The sequence below is a fragment of the Corvus kubaryi genome, unplaced genomic scaffold, assembly GCF_017639235.1.
Source record: "Corvus kubaryi isolate FWS band 111438036 unplaced genomic scaffold, C.kubaryi_AGA036_p1.0 split1-131, whole genome shotgun sequence".
NCBI lineage: Eukaryota > Metazoa > Chordata > Aves > Passeriformes > Corvidae > Corvus > Corvus kubaryi.
The window spans coordinates 8,996,686-9,019,685 of NW_024582073.1; the positions used below are offsets into that span (position 1 = coordinate 8,996,686).

A 23,000-nucleotide genomic window follows, 5' to 3' on the forward strand; every position below is an offset into this window, starting at 1 on the left:
TTTTGAATTGTAGCATTAAGAAATAGTAAAAGCATTCATTGTTCTCATAGAGGGGAGACCAGTGTTCTTTCACATCTTTTCTCAAGCCTCAGACTTGTGATGACAGAATCTGAAGTAGATTAAAAACAAAACTGAAATCAGTAAAACTAGATTAGTAAGACCATTTAAACTAAATACATAGATAGAAGCAGTAGTCTGGAAATACGATGCTTTATTTTTATTGCTCACTTAAGGAAACAAAGGAGTTGACCTCAAAGTTCGATCAGAGTGTATTGCTGAGTTTCACCAGCAGTGATGTGTGTTATCTGGGGATACAGCTTTTTTTTCTTGGGTACTAATCTTGCCATGTAGCAACATGTAACTGAGAGGTTGTCTAATTCTGTGTAGTAGTAAAATCCACGTTGTCACTTGCTCCATTCAGTTTGGAAAAATACATAAAACTACTGGGATAGTGCAGAAATGTACTTGGCAACAAGTAGCTAAAGCACCCACACATGTGAAGAAATTCCAAAAATTGTCCGAAGGTCTGCTTGTATGATGACAAGTTCAATTTGCATTCATCACTCTCTTGAGTGGATTAATAGTTACTATTTATTTAGATGTTCTCTGCTAGTAATTTTTATGGCTACCCCATTTTGGAGATGAAAAATAGTGATTGTGTATGATTTTGTCTCCAGTTATATTTGCTTGAAACTACTTCACCCAATACATAAGGGATGTCTGTTGGTCAGTAATGGAATTAACTTGGATTTGTTCTTAGGGGTATCTTCAGAAGCTGGCCTGGCACATTGCATTCCTGGTGTTGTACTTAGCTGAAGGTTTGTGGGATTTAGTTACATTTTATAAACCCTAACAGATGCAGTTTTATGCTCAACAACACTCATAACCTGAATACACATCACAAGACACTTTTATTCATACAAAAGTGTGTATCACTTCTCAAAAGTTGCTCTTTACAAGTTAAGCTGTTTGAAAGGTTATTCCAAGGCACAGGAGAGTAATTTTTTTTTTTTTTAATAGATGAAGTTGTCTTCCATGTGCAGTAGGTGGATAAAAGTAATTTCACCAGAAACAAGTGTTATAGCTCTTCTTCCTGTGAATGTGATTACTTTGTTTTTGAATGAAATGCTTGGTGTGTGTGACTGGAGTGACTCAGTGCTTTTCCACAGTTGTCTGAGTGGCATTGTCCACTGTAGAATGCAGTGATGGACCTCACTGAAAGTGGGCTTGTGACCCCTTTTAAAATGAGACACAGATGCACTTGATGCTTTTTGCCTTAAAACGTTTCCTTCTTTTTCTTTTGTGAAAAAAAATAATAGCTAAAAGCAAGATGAGGGTACAGAAGATGCAGCAGGCAAAGAATATTAACGGCTTCTTCTGAGAAATGAACAAGCAGAAACTACACTGCTTTTCGTGGCCAGAGGGGCCACAGACTGAGTAGTCAGCAGGAAAGCCATTGTTGCTTATCAAGCTATTGTAAAAGTTTATTGAAGGCTTTCCTTTTGAATCTGAAGTGAAGAATCCAAATCTGGGCTTAGATTTTTCTTCAGTCATCTTAAATGCATAGTAGCCTTTAATCTTGACTTTGTCAATGTAGTAGGCTGAGAAAGAAAAGAAACAAAAAGTGTAAACAAAAACGTGTATGTTAAGTAAAACCTGCAGACTTTCTGGTAAGGAGTTCAGATTTCAAATTGTTACCAATTTAAAAAGTGTAATTACATCATAAAATATTTACTGCTTCTAATACTCAGTTGTCTCAATTAAGTGGGAACAGTGCCTTACTGTTTTAAAAATAACGTGATTTGGGAACTTTTGGACCTACCCCATGAAAGCTGGATTTGGACAGGGTTGGAGCTGGGAGTTTGTTTCCCTGGGAAAAGCCAGATGCTGCTCTTAACTGAACCCAGCTGCAATGAGCTGCTCAGGGGGAGCAGCTACCCATTGGTACCATGAGAGCAGCTTTCCAAGAATTCCTGCCTTGCTCCAAACTCAGCTGCTCATCCCTGCAGCGTGCATGGCTCTGTTTCACTGCTGCACCCAAGTGCTGGGTGAAAATACTTAAAAATAGCGTGCCTTAAAGTCATGTGCAAGCAGTGAGCATAGTTGGGAATGTGAGCCGGATTAAGAACATGTAAATTGAGCGAGTACTGTGAAGTGTCATGCTCTCAGAAAATTAACGGGAATACTGTAGGGAAGTGGCCTTTAAACAACCCTTTCATTTAATAACTTACTTCCTTTAATAATGTATTGTTCTGTTGTTTGCAGTATGAAATTAGCATGGAAAACAAATCAGCAAATGCTCATTAGTCCTGTAGTAGCTGAGAAAGCTAAGCACTGGAGAAAGAACAGTTTGTTTCTTGGTGTCTAAAAGTAATTTGAAGCCATGCTTAGCCATGAGTAAGATTTGTCTCATTTTTTATTAGCTCCTAGAGAGGAGAAATCAGGATACTTAGACTGTTTGATGTCAGTTGCCTCAGAAAAGCTTTTAAACACGCCATGTCCTGATCAGGATCTCTAGTGCTCACCAGTAGGGAATAGTGAGCACAGGGATGTATTGCACATCTCACTTTGCCTGAATGGTTCAGGTACCCAGGCCTTGCTGGTAGCCTGCATCTCACTGCTTTGCTTTAATGATTGGTTGCAGGAAGAGGGAGGGGAGGGGTGAGGTCCCTGCAGCATTTCTCATACAATAAGCTATTGCTGAAGATGATTGCCTTGAATACCGCTATAGCACCATAACTCTTACTCGTTTTTCTTTGAAGTGAAGAACTGGATTTCCATACGTGCACAGGAGAAAACAAGTAGTGGAACAAGAACTAGGGTTGGATTCTCCCTTCAGTAGCAGCTGGTGCTGCTGGTGCCCTGCTGTATTTCTTCTGTATGTCCCTCCAGATCTCTGTGGACTTGCTTGCACTTTCCTGTCCAATGACTAGTACGGCAAGCAAGGAGGCTCTTGCCTTTCTTTGGAGAGTAGAAATTTTGATTGTCTCGGGAGTTGTTGGGCTGAAGTGCCATCTCCTAATAACTTCCGAGTAACTACTCTGCTGTATGTGCATGCCCAGAGAGCTTCTCACATGGTTTAAACTGGAGGCAGCTGTAGCTGTGTTTTGTGCAAGGCACTTGATGCCATTGCTTTGTGCCATAGCTGCCCTGAGTGTGACTGCAGAGTCAGGCCCCTCAGGGGGCTCAGTGCAGCTGGCTCCTGCATCTTAACCAGGACTGCTTGCTCTGTGCAGGGCAAGACTTGACAGTGCCTGGGTCTGAGCCAAGGAAATGGCTCTGGGGAACTTGAACCTGTCATGTACTCACCTTTTAAAACCTCTTGTACGTATTTGCCCAAGTAATAATTTCGAAGTTCATCATTGCCTAAGGACTGGTCATCTATTCCATTTGCTGTGATGTAAATGTCCACGTCACCATAAGTTTTTTTAATCCACCTGAGAACTTTGCGCATTCCCCAAGGCACCACTGCCAAACGAGAAGGGGAACTCAGGCAGGTGATATCCTGCAGAAATTGAATGTCACGATCAAATTCATACTGGCTTCCGTTCTGAGGTTCATGAATCACAAATCTGGTGGTGAAATGATTCAGTGCATAAAAGTCAGCTGCACCTTTGACAAGCTGCTTTTCCTCACTTGTGAAAGATGGCAACAAAGTATATGAGAGGCCTTTTCTGTTCTTAAAGCTGATGTATTCCCTCATAGTAGCTGGATAGTCTCCAGTCTTAAATATGGGATTGGCAAACCAGCCTATTTCAAACTGAAGAAACCTGCTGGCAGCTTTTGAATGAGATTCAGAGAAGGGGTTGGCAGGCTCAGCCCAGTCCGAATGCAGGGACAAGGACACTTTGCCATATTGAGAGGACCTGTACTGCTCATCATATATTCTCCAGGCCATGGCATGTGCTATTAATAAATTGTGTGCTGCCCGATAGGTGTCATTGCTGCTCCTGTTGTAGACATTGCTTAGCTGGTTAGGCTCATTTATTGTAATCCAAAGTTTAACCAAATCGCCGAGTTCCCTAAAACATAAAGCTGCGTAGTCTTGAAAAGCGTAGGCAGTGGATTGGTTCAACCATCCTCCTGTCTGCAGCAAAGGACCCGGCAGGCCCAGGTAGGCGTGAGTTGGATAATACAAGGTGACCATGGATTGAACATTGAGTTTCAGTACTTCACTAATCACACATCTGTAATACCTAAGAACTTGCCTGTTGACCACTGACAAATCTCCATTGGGTAAAATTAGTGACCAGTCAAGTGCAAATCTGTAATGGGTGACTTTCATTTTTTCCAGGAGGTCCAGTTGCTTTTTAATACTGACAAAATCTGTGCACTGTGCTGGTCGGGTTTTTAGTTTTACCCCTTCAACTCTGTGCAGAAGCCCATCTCCTGTGACATTCCAGAGGTACAAGCTGGAATCGCAGAACTGTGGTGAGGAAGCCGCCGATTCTGCCTGTGAAAATAAAAATGTGTTACAATGGGTTTTAATTAAATGAACGCAGTACCTGCTTGTAGTCTGCATTTCTGCCTGTGCTTAGCTGTAGGATTTGTGCTGGATGTCAGAAGGCCCTGCTTAGATGCTCCAGGGGGAAGAGGATAACCAACTCACCTATATGGGCTTTGTGCTAGTGGTCATCTTATCATTCTGTTCCTTTCCTTATGGAAAACATTAAAATTGCACTTTTTTCTGTTTGATTACACAGGAGCATTTGCCCTTCCACCAGCCTACATGACATATGTTTTCACACAGATAGCTCTCCCTGATGAGTTCACTCTGGTCATGCACACAGCACTCTCGGGCAGCTGCCAGGAGAGCTGGTGGTGAGAACAAGCACCAGGGGCTATACAAGGCAGGCATTGGTTATTTTGGCACTGCTGCTGAGATCAACCTTGTGAAACCAAGACACAGTAATCTGATACAAACAGCTTGTAGCATTTGGTTATATCTTTTATATCTCCTACTAGTTTAAAAGGTTCTGAGTAGCACATGAATTTTTTTCATATTCCAATTTCTAAATGCTTTTTGTAGGTTTCAAAGTACAATATAGTAAAGTTAAAAATATTTAATTACTTTTTTTTAAAGAAAATGTACTTTTCTGTGCTGTATATTAACAAGATATATAGAAGCTTTTTTTTTCCTATGGTTGTCTGTGAATAGGCTAAATTATGGGGTTTTGTTGTTATTTTTTGAGGCTGGTATTTGTTGTGGGACTGTGTGCGATGACAAAAAGGGTATCCCAACACTGGCCATACAAACATTTAGCTTATTTACTAAGTGTAAAGCAGAAATAGAAGCAAAATAAGGTATAAATAGGTCCTGTAGGAACCAGTTTGGACAAAAGGTGGTATGATCTATTTTCTAATGTGAGCTCAGATGGTAAAACCTCAAGGTTGGTTTTCGTTAGCTGTGCTATGTGTCTTTTTAAAGAATGGTTTCTTACCCACTTGTCTAAGCGGCACTTAGAGCCAGGCCTAACCCAGGAATGTGTGTCTGCTTTAGACAAGACCTGGAGCCTGCAGGTAGCTCTTCTGCCACCAGTGTAACCACCTCGTCCCTGCCCTTTGTCACCCTCTCCATCAGGCCATCACAAGCATCCCTATGGCCACACTGCAAACTGGATTTGGAAACCGCTGGTTGAAAAATAACCCAGTAACAATTAGTTGGATCAATTTCTTGGTCTGAAATTTCCTCATCTGATCTGCCACGTGGAGACACAAGCAGAGGGAAGGTGAGGGAGGGCCAGGCCTGGAAGGGCTCCTGCAGCAGGGTCTGCTGCTGCAGCAGTACCCAGCACTCTGTGACCAGCTCACCTGAAAACCTGGAAACACATGAAATTGAACCAATGCAGTTATGGCTTAACTTCTGTTGGCAGTGTGCGTTGGAATTCTTGAATGTGAGGTGCCATACACAGTCATTTGTTCACAAAGTTGAAGTCACTGATTACGCTGTTTCCAGTGATCCTCTTAATATGTTACACTTACCTTGAGAACAGACTCGGTGATACCCCAGGAGAAATCACAGGAGAACTGAGCTTGCAAGTTTGGGGTAGAATCCTTTGGGAAGAAGCCATTTTCTTGTATGATTTGTTTATAATAAAGTGCAGATGACTTGGGAATCCTTTCCTTTTTTTTGCTTTTGAAATCTACATAAAATAATCCACGCCTGATGTTGTAAGCATGTTGCCATTCGAAGCCATCGAGGAGGGACCAGGCTGTGTAACCAAACACATCTATATTGTCGTATTTAATAGCTGCATAAGAGAAGGTAACATCCATGAGTCTTGTATTTAGTACTCTTAACATATATAAGGGGTATTTGTAAGAAAGGGCTATTTACTTTGAAACTCTTGAGTGTCTTCTCAACATTCATAGGGTTATTGACCCACTGTAATTCATTGCAAAACTGACATACATATCTTAGTCTTTATTTACTAAAAAAAAGTCACTAATTCCTTAAGAAATTAAATTACTGTAAGATGCTTTATTTTTGCTCTGAGCAAACAAGAAATATTACACCACATCCAGGTCTGAAGTTGCATTTGACAATTTCCCAGTAATATATACCAGTAAAATTAGAGAATCATGAGTAAAAATAAAGGGAGCAACAGTTGATCTGGTCTGTGACTTTGTCACGAAGCTAAAACTTTCTATATTTATTTGAAAGATGCCTGCAAGCTTAAACATTTGGGAATGTCTGTTCACCTTGTAAATTGAAAAATTTTGTTGGCGTGGGACTGTTAATGAGTTTAGAGAAGTTGGATTGACCAACCCAGAGACATTTAGTTACAGAATGGGTGCAGTGCATGCTGATTTCTTCCAGCAATCTTAATGTCCCTCTTGCAAAGGAGTCTAGATATGATTTTTACATATAATATATGAGAAAGATGACAACACAACTGCTTTCCCAGATGTGGAACCTGATTCTTCAGGAAGCACAGCAGAACCTGCAATGTGCTTCTCGGCAGACACCAACTAACCATGATGGTTTTTACCCACGTAGGCACATGCCAGCTGGCAGCCTGGAAGAGAAGTCCAAATTCCATGGTCAGTCATGTTCATTGCCTGTTGCCAGCTTTGAGCTAGGAAATAACGCGGGATAACTCCTCGCATTAACCTTATAAGGACTGGAATACCCAAGGTAAAGCAGTGACCAAGTAGAGTTGCTGAGGATTTTGACACAGACAGGTGGACAAGTCATATTTTACCTGTAGTCCACCACACCAGTAAGCCAAGGAATAAAGATGAAGTTTTCTGGTTTATTCTTTCCTAATATAATTTTGCCTCATTTTCCCAGGACATTTCATTTTGCATAATTCTGTATTTCCACTGAACTTGCCCTAGTCACAGCAGGCTGTGAGTTGAGCAGAAAGCAGTTTTGCACAGTGCATGTATTCATGCAGCTGAGTAACAAGGTACCCAGCAGCATGGGCATAGCCCAGCTGGATGTTTTCCTAGTTGCCAGATGAAATCAGAAAGCCCAAGAGCTTGCAATGTGAGTATATGAGAAGCTGATAGACAAGGCCAGAATACTGGAAAGGAGATGAGGAAATGTAACAGAGAAATACAATGGCATGTATTTTCAAAGAAAGCAACTTCTAAATATTAGGGAAACCATGGGAGAAAGTACAAAAAAGTCTGAAAATATCCATTGCAAAATGCAGAGGCAGAGAATGATGTAGGGGATAAAGAGATAAGCCAGAATGGCCTTACAAGTAAAGATGAGTACTTGATGTCTGCAATGAGGAAGGTTAAACAAATGGGAGAAGATATCTAGGGACAGAGTAAGTGACAACTGAGAACATTTTTGCTTCTAGAAGCATACTGAATAGATGGGGGTAAGTTTAATTGTCAGAGCAAAAGATGCTGTGTACTTGAGATGGTGCATGCTGAGCATTTGTGGCCATTTAAATGGGTAGGGAAAAAAGTACTATTTTATGTATACTTTGTGGTAAAGAAAATTAAAAGTTAGGCACGTGATAGGTAGAGATCTGGTGGATCAGAGTGAGAGTATGTTTGTAGCATTGTCTGCAGGGACAGTGAAAGGAGAGGGCAGAAACAAGTCAGGATCCTGACTGAGGGTTAGAGTGAGGATGAGAAAAGCCTCCTGAAAAACAAGGGGGAAGGTTCAGGGCAGGAACAAGGGGCTGAAGGTAGGAAAAGTCAGGAATTAACCAAGCTCCCTGTGTCACCAGAGGTGTCATCCACAGAAGAAGATCTGAAGGCTTTTCTGTATCTACTACAGGTGGAGTCTTGGAGTCCTGCAGGAGTAATAGTTTCAGTATGGAAACCCTAACCCTAACCCAATGCAGATGTTGGACTTTAGCTTTCTGGGACAGGGGCTATGGGTTTCTTCTGTTTGTACACCTAGCACCAGTAGATACTGATCCATGTACTCATGCAGTATAAATAATTAATGATTAACTTTGTTGCCATTATCACTTTTAAAAAAAGATTAAATTATTACAGAGCTAAATATCAAATGATCAAAAGTGCTCTCTGAAAATCCAACAACTAATTTCTGTACAAACCTTGTAAAACCTTATTAATGAAGTTTTTCATCATGTAGATGGCTGTGGTGTCATCTGTTTTCACATGGCTGTCAGTGAACCAGCCATTCTCTGCAATCAAGATTCGAGGACTGTTGTATTCCAGTTTAATCCAGTTCAGTACTTCCCTCAAATTGAGTGACAAATTTTGTCCCATTTTTGGTAGAGTGTTTGGAGGTTTAAAGTTACTAGGACCAAAGGAAAAGGCAAAGAAGTCAGCTGTTCCCTTTATGTAGTTTTTTTCATCTTCGGTAAAGTGTGGCAGAAACAAGTATTCATTTTTCAGTTCTTCTGGATAATCCCCATCTCCATGGATAGGTTTGGCAAACCATCCAAGTACTCTCTCCATAGACTTCTGACACTTAGAAATGTCCGACTCGTCTTCCGATTTGTTAGGTTTGATCCAGTGGGATCCCAATACTATGGATATCATCCCCTTCTGATAGGGCTGAAAGTGTTCTTTGTAGTTATGCCAGACTTTTGCATGAGCCTGATGAGAGAAGAATAGCATTAAATTGTAACTCTAATAAGTGTCTTTGTGAGTTGGCAGCTAGAGAGGCAGGGAGCTCCATCTGATTCACTGCAGGCTTATATGGAAATATCAGTTAAGGCACATGAATTACCCCGCATAGTTTAATGGGCAATCACTGTTACCCTGCAAGGTTCCTTGGGATGAGGGCAATTCTCAGTAACTCATGTGCTGTTCCTATGACACGTTAGGCCTTGTAACATACATTTTGATTTCAGGAGAGGTCCCAGCAGGGATGTGAGTAGCTGTTACACTGACATTTTGGAACTAAACAGCTCTAATGGTGGGATTTGAACTCTGTGACTTAGTCCCATCTGAGTCTTTCTCTGTCAAACAGTGATTCCTGATATGGTTAAAATCTTAAACCATCTTCACAATTATTTCATAAATTATGTATCTCATATGATATTTCATTTGTGAGCACTGACTTTGTGCTACTAACTGCTCTGTCCTCCAGGCGTTACCTGGACTTACTCTGATCAAACCACATCCACCCCATCCCTCTTGGCATTTAGTTGTTTTATTTTGGCCTGGTCATTTGACCCAGTGTTCAAGTTCTGATATTTGCACAATCCCTAAATGTAAAAACTTGGACAAAGGACCCAGATGTGAATTTTAAACCCAAATGTCAACTTTCACATTTCTGAGTGAGAATTTTGTTCAGGATTTTAGTTAATTTCTTCTTTGAAATGGCCATAACACTGTATCACATCTAAATACCACTTTTCTGATTATCATCAAGTTTTAGAAAGCATAACATTATCACACATTACAATTAGCTTCAAATGTCACATTATTAATTACTTAAATAAGGGCATCCAGCAGACAAAATTTACACCAGAAATAATACATGGGAGACTGAGGAACCACTAGCATTATCAAAGTCCTATAGGAAAACAGGACAGGTAGGTCAGACAAGAGTGACTCTGGATGGCAGTGTGAATCACATCAAGTGATCTGACACAGGGGAGGGGAGCTGACCTCTCACAGCTGAAGAGTTGTCAAGCAACTCAGGGTTTACCTTATGCCTAAAGTGTGGCTTTATACTCTTAAGCTGGAAAGAAAATAATAGTTTGCACCCAGAAAAAACATTAGAAGCATTGTGAAACACTGAGTGCTGAGTTAGACTGCCATCATTACTAAACCAAACAGCATTGCTTACCTCTGACAATAATTTCAGATAATTTATCTAGAAACACACAGCCTTGACAGTTTAAGAAAAAAAAACACAAAATGCCTGATGTCAGGTAGATAATTGTTTAAGCTAGGGAGTACCAAAGAATTACAGTTTGTGAAATTTTGTGTATCAGTTGTTTATGGTTTCTAAGGTCATGCTCGTAACATTTGTTCAAGGTCTGTCTTTGAAAATACTGATAAAGTGACACTAACCTTTGAAATGCAGGTTCTGTAGCTGAAGAGGGAAGCCAGCAAAAATGGACTCATGAGGCAGATTGCAGGATGCAGTTAAAGTATTATAAAATGGATTTCTCACCAGCCTCCTCAGAAAATTTAAGTGGCCAGTGCCATCTCCTCAGTTGCCTTCACTGTCCTCTCCTGAAAGTCACTCCAGCCTGTGGTGGCTGCTTGGGCCAGGCTTACTCTGTGCTCTGCCTCTAGTGATTTCTCACCTGGTTTCTACACTTTCTCTCCAGACACAGGCCATGAACACCACTGTTGAACAAGAAGCATATGGCTGTGTTGGCTTAACAAGAAAACCCCCACTGAAGTCAGCTGTATAACACAGAGTGCCACCTGTACCATGAGAATAGCACCAGGTAAATCACAGCAATCACACTTTTCTAGGTGAAGTGGACAAAGATGGCTTTGCCAAAAACCAATGAATTAGAATATGATACTGACATGTAAAAGCCAGTCAGGTACAACTCGTATTCATACACATCTTCAGGACGTGATTAGAAGAAAATAAAGTTACTATTAAAAATAATGTGTACAGTAGAGAATACAGCCACAGATATAATTCTAGAGGAGTAGACCTCAAGTATAAATAAGTACATTTAATATGAGTCAAGATAGAATCCTCATATACAAATTTGTATGTATCACTGATGACCCTTAATTCTGAGGATTAAATCTTACTGAAAAAATCTTGTCACTGTCTATAGTAAGGGTTTGCATAGTAGACACAATATAATCTGCTTGCCTATAATTCTGTTTTGAGTTGTTAATTATCTGTAAAGAAGCTTAACATTCTCAGATAGAACGTGTTTGCTAAATGCAAACAATTGTTGATGGAATCAACTGATTTATATAGTTTGTTTTTTAAGACCAGATATGAAATAAACATCAATTTAAAAGCTGTATCATAATCAAATGGGGTATTTTCAGTAAATCTTGACTAATCTTTTTTCAGTTAGAGTTTAATCCCTAATCTTTCACTTTCCTTGTTAGAGCAAGGACAAATGTCAAGGCTAAGTACACAGTTAAAGTAGGATCAATATTGGGTATTTATTCTGGATACGTATGACTCATTAATTTCAGCATATTTTCCTGGTATTAATGTAGAAAATATTCCCTAGACTTGAAAGTCACAGAGAGTGCTACATCAGTTAGTACTAACCTCGTAAAAAGGCTAGAAAAGTCAACTTAATAAACTGAAGACAACATTATTGTTATTCTCTCTTTTTGAAATATTCTCATACTCCTTCAAATTCTGATCCTGTAATTTATCATATGCAAAGAGCTTTCAATAGAAAGAGCAATACTTTCAAATTCTTAAGATACTTTAGTCAAGAAATTTTTCTTTGAACAGCAATGAGTATACAAAACAATGTCAGGGGTATGTGGAGTTACTTTAGTGTGCTGGAAAGCAAGAACATTTAGGAAAACTAGAATTGAAAAAAGGCTAATAAAATTATTTGGGCTTTTTGGTCAACTGTTTGGTGTTTAAACCATGAAGAGCTAGAATATAGAGTCTGATGATGATGATGATGTTATACTTCAGAAGAAGGGCAGGGGTGTGTGGCTTATTTGGAGAGTGTATTTCTGTTCAAGGCCCTTTTGGTCTGTGGTAAAGATGCCCCATAGTCAGTAGAGCTAAAGTAGAACTAAATCCTTTCTTTTGCAAACTCAATCCTTGTGCAGGATTGCCTACCTCTTGAGGTGTAGGCAACTACACTTCTAAGAGGGTGTTAGGAAGGACTGAGGCTTTACTATCAAATTTGTTGTATGTTAACTGTCTTGCATTTGGATTGTGTTTTCCCTAATGATTACCAAGAAATCTAAGAAAGCTAACCTGAAAATAACAAATCATCAAAAAATATTAATCAGTGCTGAATTTTATATCATCACTGATGGCTACTACTATTTGAAAAATCTTCCAATAAAGACATTTACAAGCAGAAATTATTCTGGTGTCCACCCTAGAGCCATACTTGATGGAGATAGGTTTCCTTTCTCCTGTAAGAAATACAGGTGCTGGTGTAGTTTTCATCCCTCTGCATCCTGAGGGAAGGAGTCCCCTTTGGGGGAAGGGAAGGAAATGTCTGGTTGGACATAGAGGTAATAACTATTCCCCATTCATGAAGTAGAAATTTGTTTTTAAGGAGAATGAATTATAGGACTTTCCTGGGGAACACTCACTCACAGATCCCAACGCCAGCAGTGTCCACGAAGAGATCCTGTCATAGTGAGACCTGCCAAAGAGCTGGGAATAATGCAGCTGGGCACAGAGAAGAACCTGATCTGCAATGGACCTATAGGGAGACACCAGGCTTGGAAGTGAATTTATTACTTTTTTCAAGTATGTGATGAAGATATTTTTTAGGGAGATCTTACTATGACATTTCTCTCCTGGGCTTTTCTGCCAGATAGGAAGGACTATGAATAATCTTTACCAGGAAATTAAAAAAAAAAAACAAGCCCCTTTCTGCTTATTATGTAGCAAAGGCAGAACTTCCTGGAGGGTACTAATACAGAGGAGGAAAAGAAGACAGGTCGGTCTGCCCTTGTCATATTTACAAACCTCAATCCAAGTATGAAAGAACGTAACTAGATATAGAGAAAAGGGTAATAATATATCAGGTATACATCTCACATAGGTCCAGCCACAATGATTCATCTGCTTTGTATTTTCTTGCTTCTTGTCAGATTTATTTACTGTTAAATCAAAGAAATCCACCTAATTTTTCAGTGTGCCATTTTTTCTTCTCTGCCTCAGTATGACAGCTGCCTCAGGAGCAAGCTCATAGTTTATTTCTTTTCTGTGGTGTGTCTTTCAAATGTTGCATAGCAAGTTACGTGTTACCATTAATTGTTTTCTGATGTTGCCTTTGTGAAGTGCAGTCTCCTTTAAGGAAGAAAAGAAATAGACTTTTGGTGGCCAATCTCCATCTGGTATAAGATTCCACATGCTCCTTCTATTACTCGTAATGACCATGCGATTGAAGAGAGATTTATCCAAGTGAACCCCTTAGCAATTTATAATTAATAGGCATCACAGTTCAGGTTCCCTAATAATGTCCTTAGAGGTAGTATGAAGTCCTTTGAAATGATCAGTAGCAATTATTTTACTCTCTGTGAATGAATAGCATACAAAGTAACATGCAAATATGTTTTTAAAATTGAATTTTTTTTTAAATTAAAATTTTAAATTCTTCTTCTAGATTATTTTCCCAACGTGGAGCTCCTAAGCACCCTGCATAGCAGCCTTGGCTTCTGCATTCACTACCTCTCTTCATAGGTCTTGAATAACAAGGGCCATGTAAAAGGCAGGGCTGTCTCATAAGTACATGGAGCATTCCCTTTACAGGATGCAAGGCTTGGAGGGGAGCACAGGTAGCAGGTGATTCAGCATCAGCAATGCCTTGTGCCAGCCAACACACAGAGCTCTGGGGCTGGATGAAGACAGACCAACCCTGCTTTTGTTGAAAAGCCTTAATGAGATCATTATCAACCTAGTTACCGACATGAATTCATTCATGGAAGCAGATAATTTTTTAATCAGTTCTAGAATCCATGGAGATGATCCTTGAGGTCCTCTTCCAACCTGGTATTCTACGAACTTTTCCATATGCCAGCCAATTATTTGAGTTTTAAGACATTGTATTGCTTTTGAAAGAAATAAAACTGATAGTTTAAAACGAAGAGAAATTTCTTCAGCCCTTTTCTAGGGACACAAAGATCTCTAGCAACTTTCAAATTGTTCCTACAATAAAATAATCCAAAATCCAAAAAAGCAGAGGTTTATGGTTTGTTATATTGTTTTTGTGATTCTATTTAACTTAGCTTCAGGTTATGATTGATATATCACATAAAAGCACTCCTTTATATAAATAGTGATTAGTTCTGATAACACCACAACTGCAACAATACACAAGGAAATTGAACTAAAAGTAGGATTCATGCGAGAGCTTCCTTTAATTTATCTGAAGATACTACAAAAAGGCTTGAGAATGATTTTCAGCAAATTGCTGTGTAACAGTGTGGTGGCAGATTAGCTTCTTTTCAGCATTACAGACCTGTTTTTCCTGCTCTGTATAGTTAATGTGTGAACCTGGTTTGTGCACAGGGTGGCATTGAGGACCGTGTCTGTCAACAGTCTGTCCAAAAATGAAGCCTTGACATGAACAGGAATGTGGCTCTTCCTAAAGCTGATTACATAAATGGCAATCTTTTCAAGAGCTTTAACAGGCTTTGCCTCACACTGCCAAAACCTGACATTTTGGTTGGTCTTTTATTTTTGGGATAATGTTTTTGGTTTGCAGTGGGAAATTAAAAGGTAGCCATAATACAGTGTCTGAGAAACAGACCAGTATATACTGGTCCTGAAATAAAAACACATGTGAAATCTCTTTAGAGAGAGAATCTTATAACTTTTCTTGATTCTCAAAGGAGAGATATTTCACAACACATGAATCCTGATTGTGCATCGATACATTATATTAATACTGTATTGTCAACAATGCAAAATGAGCCAAACATTTCAACTCGCCCGAAAATCTTTGAGAAAGATTCTGGCTAGTTGGCTTGAAACGTAGGACCAGCTGTGACTTCTGTGGAATGGCTGGCTGGCATTACAGTTTATTAAGAGAAAGAAATAATGATATCTAAAGGGGAGTTGACTCATACCGACTGGTACCTCAAGAGTTTCCATTCCATCTCTAACCCCAATCAGAAAACTCCAGTTCCTCAAATACCTTACTACGAATTTCAGATTTTTCATGAATCTCAAATCTAAAATCTTCAGAAATTTTACAGTGGTACAGGAGAGAACTGCTCATTTGTTAGGTAATGTTCATGGGGCTGTAAGAAGGGTAGCAGAGGAAAATAATTTCTGCCCAAGGATAATGAAATAGTAGTTAAAGGATTGTGTGCTGCTGAAAGTCTCCTTAATTCTTTCATCCAAGTCATTTATTTTATACTCTAGAAGTCTATTTATTCTCTAGAAGCAACTATCAAATCAAGTCTGAGAGATAAGTAATATTGACCAAGAAAATTAGGTCAGTAATTTGTATATCAGACCCAGCTGTGCTTGGCTTCCTGGAAAATCCAATTGATTCTCTGGAGAGGAGTATTGCTCCCTGTGTGTGGTGTGCTGCTTACATGGATTTTACAGAAAATGCAGAGACTCTGTAGCTGGTACTCTACATTTGATTGTGACACTCAGAAATGAAGGCAAGAAATACTGCAAACTTACATGGTATCTTTTACATGCATTACATAAAATAGCACTTGAAAATAAAAAGAATGATTCAGCATCAGTTCTCTTTGAGATGCTTCACAAATCTTTATAGTTAAATCATTCTTCTGCTAAGTCTGAAATCAATTAGTGACTCAGGGTGCCTGACAACTTTTCTGTGTGTAAAACTTCTATTGACTGCAGTGTGAATTTTTTCGAAAAATTATGTTCTGAAGGTTCAAGGCCAGAAGCAAATACAAGAATTTGTCAGTTGCAGAATATTTTTAACTACTCTGGCAAATATTTTTTTCCAACATGCATACTTCTTTCTGTAGGACAAACCCATTCAGATTTATTTGTTAATTACATGTATAAGGTACGGCAAGTTGCAGAAAAATTCTCTTTGTGATAGTTAAGAATTATACTGGCTGCAGAGATGGGATAGTGACCTGCTCTGTAAAGCACTTTGAGCACTGCAGATGCAAAAAATACTGTACATCATAGAAATAATTTGAAACTCTCAAGTACTGAAGAGGACATTTGTTTTCTTCCGAACCCAAGAAGTGCCAACCTTACTAGTTTAGAGGTAAACATTTTGCAATATGATCTTACTAAGCTAGATATGTATACTTACATATACATACTCTATGGCCAGTAAAATGTATTCAGTATGCAAATACAAATTAATTTCCTTTTAAACTAATAGAATAGTCATTTCAGTATGGCCAAATCTGTTTAACTAAATGTACAGAATAAAGAATGCTTTTAATAGCCAGAATTTGTATGTAAAAGCTATTTAAATAAAATAATGAACAAGTACCTTAAAATAAACAATTACTGAGTCAGCTGTTGTGACGAGCAATAAGATCAAAGTGAGGATTAACAGAAAGACTGCCTTAGCTAAAGGCTAATTCTTGGTGCTTTCCCCGTAGGTGATTTTTTTTTTTAAACACTGATCACAGGACCAATTCCTCCCATTACTTCCCACAGCAGTGCAAGATCAATTTGTAAAATCTTACTATACTGTACCTTGATCAAATTGTGTCCTACTGAGTAGACAGTTGTTATTTTCCCTCTCTCTCCTGGAGCATGAATACCTGTGCCATACCCATGCCAAGCAACTAAATATGGATTGTGGATTGTAATCCAATACTTAACACGGTCCCCAAAGGTCTGAAAGCAAAACGTGGCGTAGTCATTGAAGATATCAATCATTGATTCATTTTTCCATCCCCCGTATTTTTCTTGCAGCATCAAGGGCAGGTCCCAGTGGTAGAGTGTAACCACGGGGTCAATATTTCTGTGTAGTAGAGAGTCAATAAGGGTGTTATAATACTGAAGTCCTTTTTCATTGGGAGCTGCTACCACTCCAGTGGGGAAAAGCCTTGACCATGAAATTGAAAATTGGTAAAAAGTAACTCCCAAAAAATCCAGAGCAGACAAATCTTTGTCCAACAAGATGTAACTGTCACTGGAGGTGCCTGTGCTGTCAGCATCCCTGAACTCCGAGTGGGTGAAGCGGTCCCAGATGGAGCAGCCTTTCCCGTCCTTCCTCCAGCTGCCTTCCACCTGGAAAGCGCCTGTCCCTACACCCCAGAGAAACTCTTTGGGGAAAGTGTCATATAAAAACATCTGTGTTTCACTCACGGGGCTGAAGTGGGAGTCCTTTTTCCACACAGATCTTCCTTCTCCAGCAAGCCCAGTAACTATCCTTATGAAAACTAATGTCCAAAAAGTAACAATTTTCTCCAGTCGTTGGCCACACATTATGCCAGTTTATAGTGCCAGTGTTAAAAGTCAGATTTCTTGTACTGATGCTGAAAAAATTCCATTCTTTTGCTGGAGTCCATGCCATACAGACTGTCTTCATTTGCCACAAGCTGCTGGAGTGTTTTATCAAAGCTTCACTAAAAGCTTGTGATTGTAAAAGCCCTGTCAATGATTAGCCTGAACTGTGAGATGTAGAACGGGTCAGAGAATGGTGTAATTTATAGGGAGGTGGCCTCTGTATGACCACTGAGACACCTACCTGGCTTCTCACTGCAGGCTGCCTGTACAACAGAAATGCTAGGAACTAATATATCATCATTTAAAGCTCCGTCATTCAGGCACAATAATTTAGGTGACAGAGGGTCTAAGAAGCTATCATGTCCTTTATTCCTTGTGGAGCTGTATTTTGAGGAAACCTTAACACAATTCACACTACATAATCACCAATTTAAAGGAGATTTATCCTATCTGTATAATTGGATGGCTGGAAGGGCAGTGCATGATTCCTCAGTCCTACCCTGCTCAAACAACCTACTTCTGCTGAAAAACTCTCCCTGGACTTGTGGGAAATTTTGCTGTGAACAAGAGATATACCACATCCTGCTAACTATATAAAAACACAAAGCTATTTCTTTCAAACATACAACTATTTTTCTGTCCTGTATAAAAGTCTGCTGTACAGCACTACATACAGCAGCACTACAAAATCAACAGGGAACTGACTCTGTTCCAGCTCTTACACAATTTTCCTGGATTTCTTAAAATAAAAAAAAAAAATAGCAAAGATAATTATCCCTGAAAGTTGCTACTTCAGTATTGGTTAATTTAACAATTCATATACACAGCTAGGGCATCAGTACAGCCAATATTTATAGAGCAATTTTGCAGTATAATTTGATCTTTTAACATGTTTAGCAACACTGTGTATGCTGAGATACAGTCCATTTACTCAATACAGTAAGACTGATGCCTGCCATTTCTGTTTTTCTTGAGGTATAGTAATTTAAAGTGTGTCCATATAGTAACAGAACTGTTTGACCACAGCTGCAGAAGAGCCTTGAGGAACAACATAGAAGTGTCAAGTAACTTTGCATGCAAGAAAGATATGCACTGAAAGCTGAACGTGGGAACAATTTATCACCTGAGCAGAGCACTCTGGTCAGATGATTTAGCCCTGCTGCCATGTAGGACATGAAAGCCCAGATGCACTGCTGGGCTACTGCTTGCTGCTTTACTGCTCCTGCTCCCTGTGAGAGCACGCTTGCAGCACTGCATAATGCCACTGACACATACCTTTAATTTATCAGTAAAGCTGATTAATCAATACAAATGGAAACCAATTTATTTTTAGGATAAACAACAAAATGTCCATGTTTGTAAGCATTTCTCTGCAGTGTCTTTACAAGAAACATTTTCACCACAGATGAAGACAAGAGCTCCCACTGACATCTTCTGCACTCCAGGTCCCTGGTGCTGGGGTAGCCATGCATCTAATATGAGCCTCTCCCATATAACAAACCCAGCACTCCCTCAGCTACCTGAAGTAACCGATCTACATTTCTCAGCCAAGATCCTACCACACACAGGCAGCTTGGGAACAAGAGGAGCAGACAGGGACTATACCAAGTTGGTTTACTGTACATACTGACATGTTCCTTTTTCGTTCTATGGAACAGCATTTAAAATGCTGTTTGATGGCTATTGCATCAACATCATCCCTCTATTTTGACACATAAAAGCACTGATTGTATGTATCCTACTTTATGAAAGAACACCCAAACACAAGTCGTTGTCAATGCCACTTCTAAAGCAGCTAGTTACCATATTACCAGATGCTCGAGCTCCGAACATCCACAACAGCTTTGTAACACTATGACAATCTGTGGGCAAGAGAAAGACAACAGGCTTCTCCCCACTAAATACAGCAGTGGTAGTACCACTGGCATGAGGATGCAGACAATGTATTGCACCTGCCTGAGATGTGTAAGGTGCAGCAGAGACTGGTGCTCCCAGATGCTTGGTCTGTACAAGGCTATGAACTATATTTCTTTCCTTACGATTGACATGACTGGGAGCAAGGTCTGAAAGTGTTTCAATGTTTCAAGACTGTGAATCCAGTTTCTTACTGCTTGGTCAAATGTAACTATTCGGGCTGTAATTTAACTTCATGAAGTTAAAGAGGAAGCAGTTTAACTGATGTGAATCATATAGTGACTTGAATCTGGAAGGAGGATTTCATGACCTGAGCAAAGACTTGGGGAAAGGAAGTACTGTGACTGTTGTTAATTTGGAAAGCAACCAGCGCAGAAGAGTGAGATGGGATATGGGGCTGTTGGGAAGTGAGGATGTGAAAGGAGGGGAAGAGAATTAATGGTTCCACTGGCTCAAGTGGCAGTGTCAGCACAGGCTCCAACCCTGGTACTGTATGAGGACATCATACAGTATGATGCTGCACAGTGGGATTTCCTGCCTCTGTCCATGCACTTAATCAATCTGGTCTCAGAACGAATCGAGACTGGGAGAAGCTGAAATCTCCAGGGCACTTGCTGATACAGACTCAGTAGTTAGGAAGCCTAATGATTATTCAGTTTCATTCTTAACTATCAGTTTTCCTTTTCTTCTTTGCCTTTGCCAAGGCATGTGATTAAAATGAAGAAAACAACTTTTCACTTGACTCTTGAATATGTACTCTCCTTGTTTTGGGGTTTGGCTTGAAAATCTGGGGTTTGATCTACAGAAATGCTGAACACATTAGCTAAAAGTTTTGAATGTTAGACTGAGTATCTGAGTTGACACATTCATTCTGCCTAGATATGTAAATGAGGAAAAAGACCTAAAGACAAAGTTCACTCAGAAAAAGTGTAATGTTTACATTAAGCTGCTCAGATCTACTAGTGTTAGGTGCTCAGAGAAGCACAACTTACATAATTGCCCACAACAGTGTCATGCAAATCCCTTATCTTTACCTTATACAGCAAAAACAGTTTGAGATGGGATCAAGTCTCTTCTAAAGGCACAGAATTGTGATGGATACTAGAGAAAGCCTAATGTAAATAGAAACTACACCACAGATTTATGAAGAATTTTTGGAATTTTTCATCTGTAACAAAATGCTAATTCCTGCTTTTACAATGCCAGGAAAAATTTATTTTCTTTACTAGAGAGTCTAGTAAGAAAAATATTCCTTATGGGATTCTTCCAAAATAGAGATTACTATCTAGTAAATAGTATTTTAATGCCATTACTACAAAAAATCAGAATTTAACCTGAAATTTCACTTAAAAAGTTGGTTTCAATTCCAAAAGAGTATCAACATAGCAATATACAAAAAAGTGAAAATAAAATAAACAAGATATTAACAAAAGAAAACAGATTATTTTTTATTTCTCAATATAAGAAAATGTAATTTTCTTATTAACAACCTCATCTCTTAATAAGCAAGACAAAGCCTTCACTAATAATAAAACCAGTAGGGCTGGGCTAATTACACAGGGGAAAAAAACTCTCAAGTTCAAGAGTTAATATCTCACGTTTTAAAATGTATTTTAGAAAACAAACCCAACATAAAAAGGCAAATAGTCTGTGAGTTTCAGAAAGGTAGAAAACAATACTAATTAAAAAAATATATTTGTCATAGTGGTGAAATCAAGTGTACTTTATCTACTTCTAAAAAAGCTGTCATTTTAGTTGGGTAATAGGCCTTTAAAACACAACCCATGATCAATTATAGACTCAAAATGGATTTTGCCTTGATTTTATCTTGCAAAGCACATCACAATACGATGAGTATTCAGTTTTGTTTCCTGTGATGGAGCAAGATTCTTCCCACTTCCACTGGTTTCGTAGACATGTACATAGGAACAGAGGTATTCTATGTCTCCACACCATACCCAGGAGTGAATTATAGACATTCCAGGTATTCAGCCTGATGTCTCCATAAAGGGTTAAACTCTTGCCTTCCAAGAAACATGAAGATGTCACAAGCCCACAAGCAGATACTGCTCTGCTAGATGTTACTCTAGGTAACTTTATCAACTACAAATAGAGATAACCACCTGCAGTAACTCTTTTAGCATTATTTGAACAGTTTGGCTCTTACAAATGTCAGCCATTTTAACTGATCTTTAGTTCAGGTATCAGGAATATGCACAGCTTTAAAAGTTACATAACGAGAATTAAATATGTAAATACAAACTTATCACAGGAGATGTTTTTCTAAAGCACTATCAGTTTTGTTTGCATAGCCATTATGTTGAGTGCATATGGAATAACTTGCAAAACAGGCCAAAAAGCACAGCCTGTGCTGTGGGTCTGTGTTTACTTGCTCACTGTGTTCCTTATGCAGAAATCCAAATTCACAAGCTATGCTCATGCTGAAAATACACGACTCCACCTAACCATGTGTGTTCATAAAAGAACGGTAGCAGTTTCTGTGCAAACAGATCTTACAATTACTTAAAGTCCAATTTCAAGAAATAAACAAGAAAGGTAATAGGTATCATTAACAGTTATCTGGAATTTGACCATGCCACCAAGAAGACAGTGAATACAGAGGGAACAATAGTGATAGCATTAGGAATTGCAGTATGAGACGAGTACAAATTGAGCTTGTACTCTTTGGTTGGTTTTTGATGAGTGGTCTCCTAAATCACTGGCAGTATTTGTAACGTCACAAATGCAGTTTGCCTTCCCTATTCTTCTCCAAGTCCAACAATAATTAGCAATTCGGTAGGTTGGCAGAATCTAAACATTAGCCAATATTTGAGAGTGGAGTCATTTCTATTTGGCTTGACCAAGTTTATTCCCTTCCGGTGTTTAGCAAGTAGAGGGAAAAAAATGGAAGAAAATATAGATTTCATTAAAATTAATTAGAAAATTAAGCAACCTGTAGGAGCAGACACAGCGTTAATTTCCCGGTTTCTCTTGGACTTCTAAGACTCCGAGCTCTCCCCAGCCTTAGCGCATGGGAGAAAATACTTTCAGAGGAACCAGAGCCCGACGCTCCCTGCACAGCCAGAATGGAAGGGACATCACATGTTTATGACCAGGAAATGCCTTTCAGTGCTGCGCTGACCCGGGCCTGGCTGCCCACCTATTTTGGGTGCTGAGTTTGCCTCAGTGGCCTAAAAAGTGACAAAAATCACGGAGGCCTGGCACTGCTCGCTTGTCTGTTTTCACCCAGCAGTTCAGCCTGCCGGCTCGCCTGCTCTGCTGGAGGCGCCCGAGCACACGCAGCTCCATTTTGAGCTGCTGCTGCTGCTCGAGGCGGCGGGAGCGGTTAAACCTCCGCCGCGGGGAAGGGCCGCTGCCGCCCGCACACGAACGCGGACGGGGGCGAGGGGGCCGGGGCCGGGAGTGTCCTGGAGGCAACCGGGGTCCCCTGGGATCCACCGCTATGGCCCCGGCCCCGGCCCCCGGCCCGGGGTACGCCCCGGCCGCCCCCCAGCCCCGCCCGTCGCGGCCGTGACGGCAGCGCCGCGCGCCGGGCCGCGGGAGTTGGCGCGAAGGCGGGAGCATG

General features: G+C 39.8%; 1 protein-coding gene across 1 annotated transcript; it reads right to left on the reverse strand.

The window, feature by feature from the left end:
* Positions 1 to 194: 194 nt before the first annotated feature.
* On the reverse strand, positions 195 to 17,660 carry KLB (klotho beta). Its single transcript, XM_042053719.1, has 5 exons — positions 16,742 to 17,660; positions 8,529 to 9,036; positions 5,983 to 6,251; positions 3,310 to 4,453; positions 195 to 1,601 (listed from the first exon to the last, which is right to left on the reverse strand). The coding sequence occupies exons 1-5, from the start codon at positions 17,477 to 17,479 to the stop codon at positions 1,240 to 1,242; spliced, it is 3,021 nt and encodes a 1,006-aa protein (XP_041909653.1). The 5' UTR covers positions 17,480 to 17,660; the 3' UTR covers positions 195 to 1,239.
* Between the last annotated feature and the right edge of the window lie 5,340 nt (positions 17,661 to 23,000).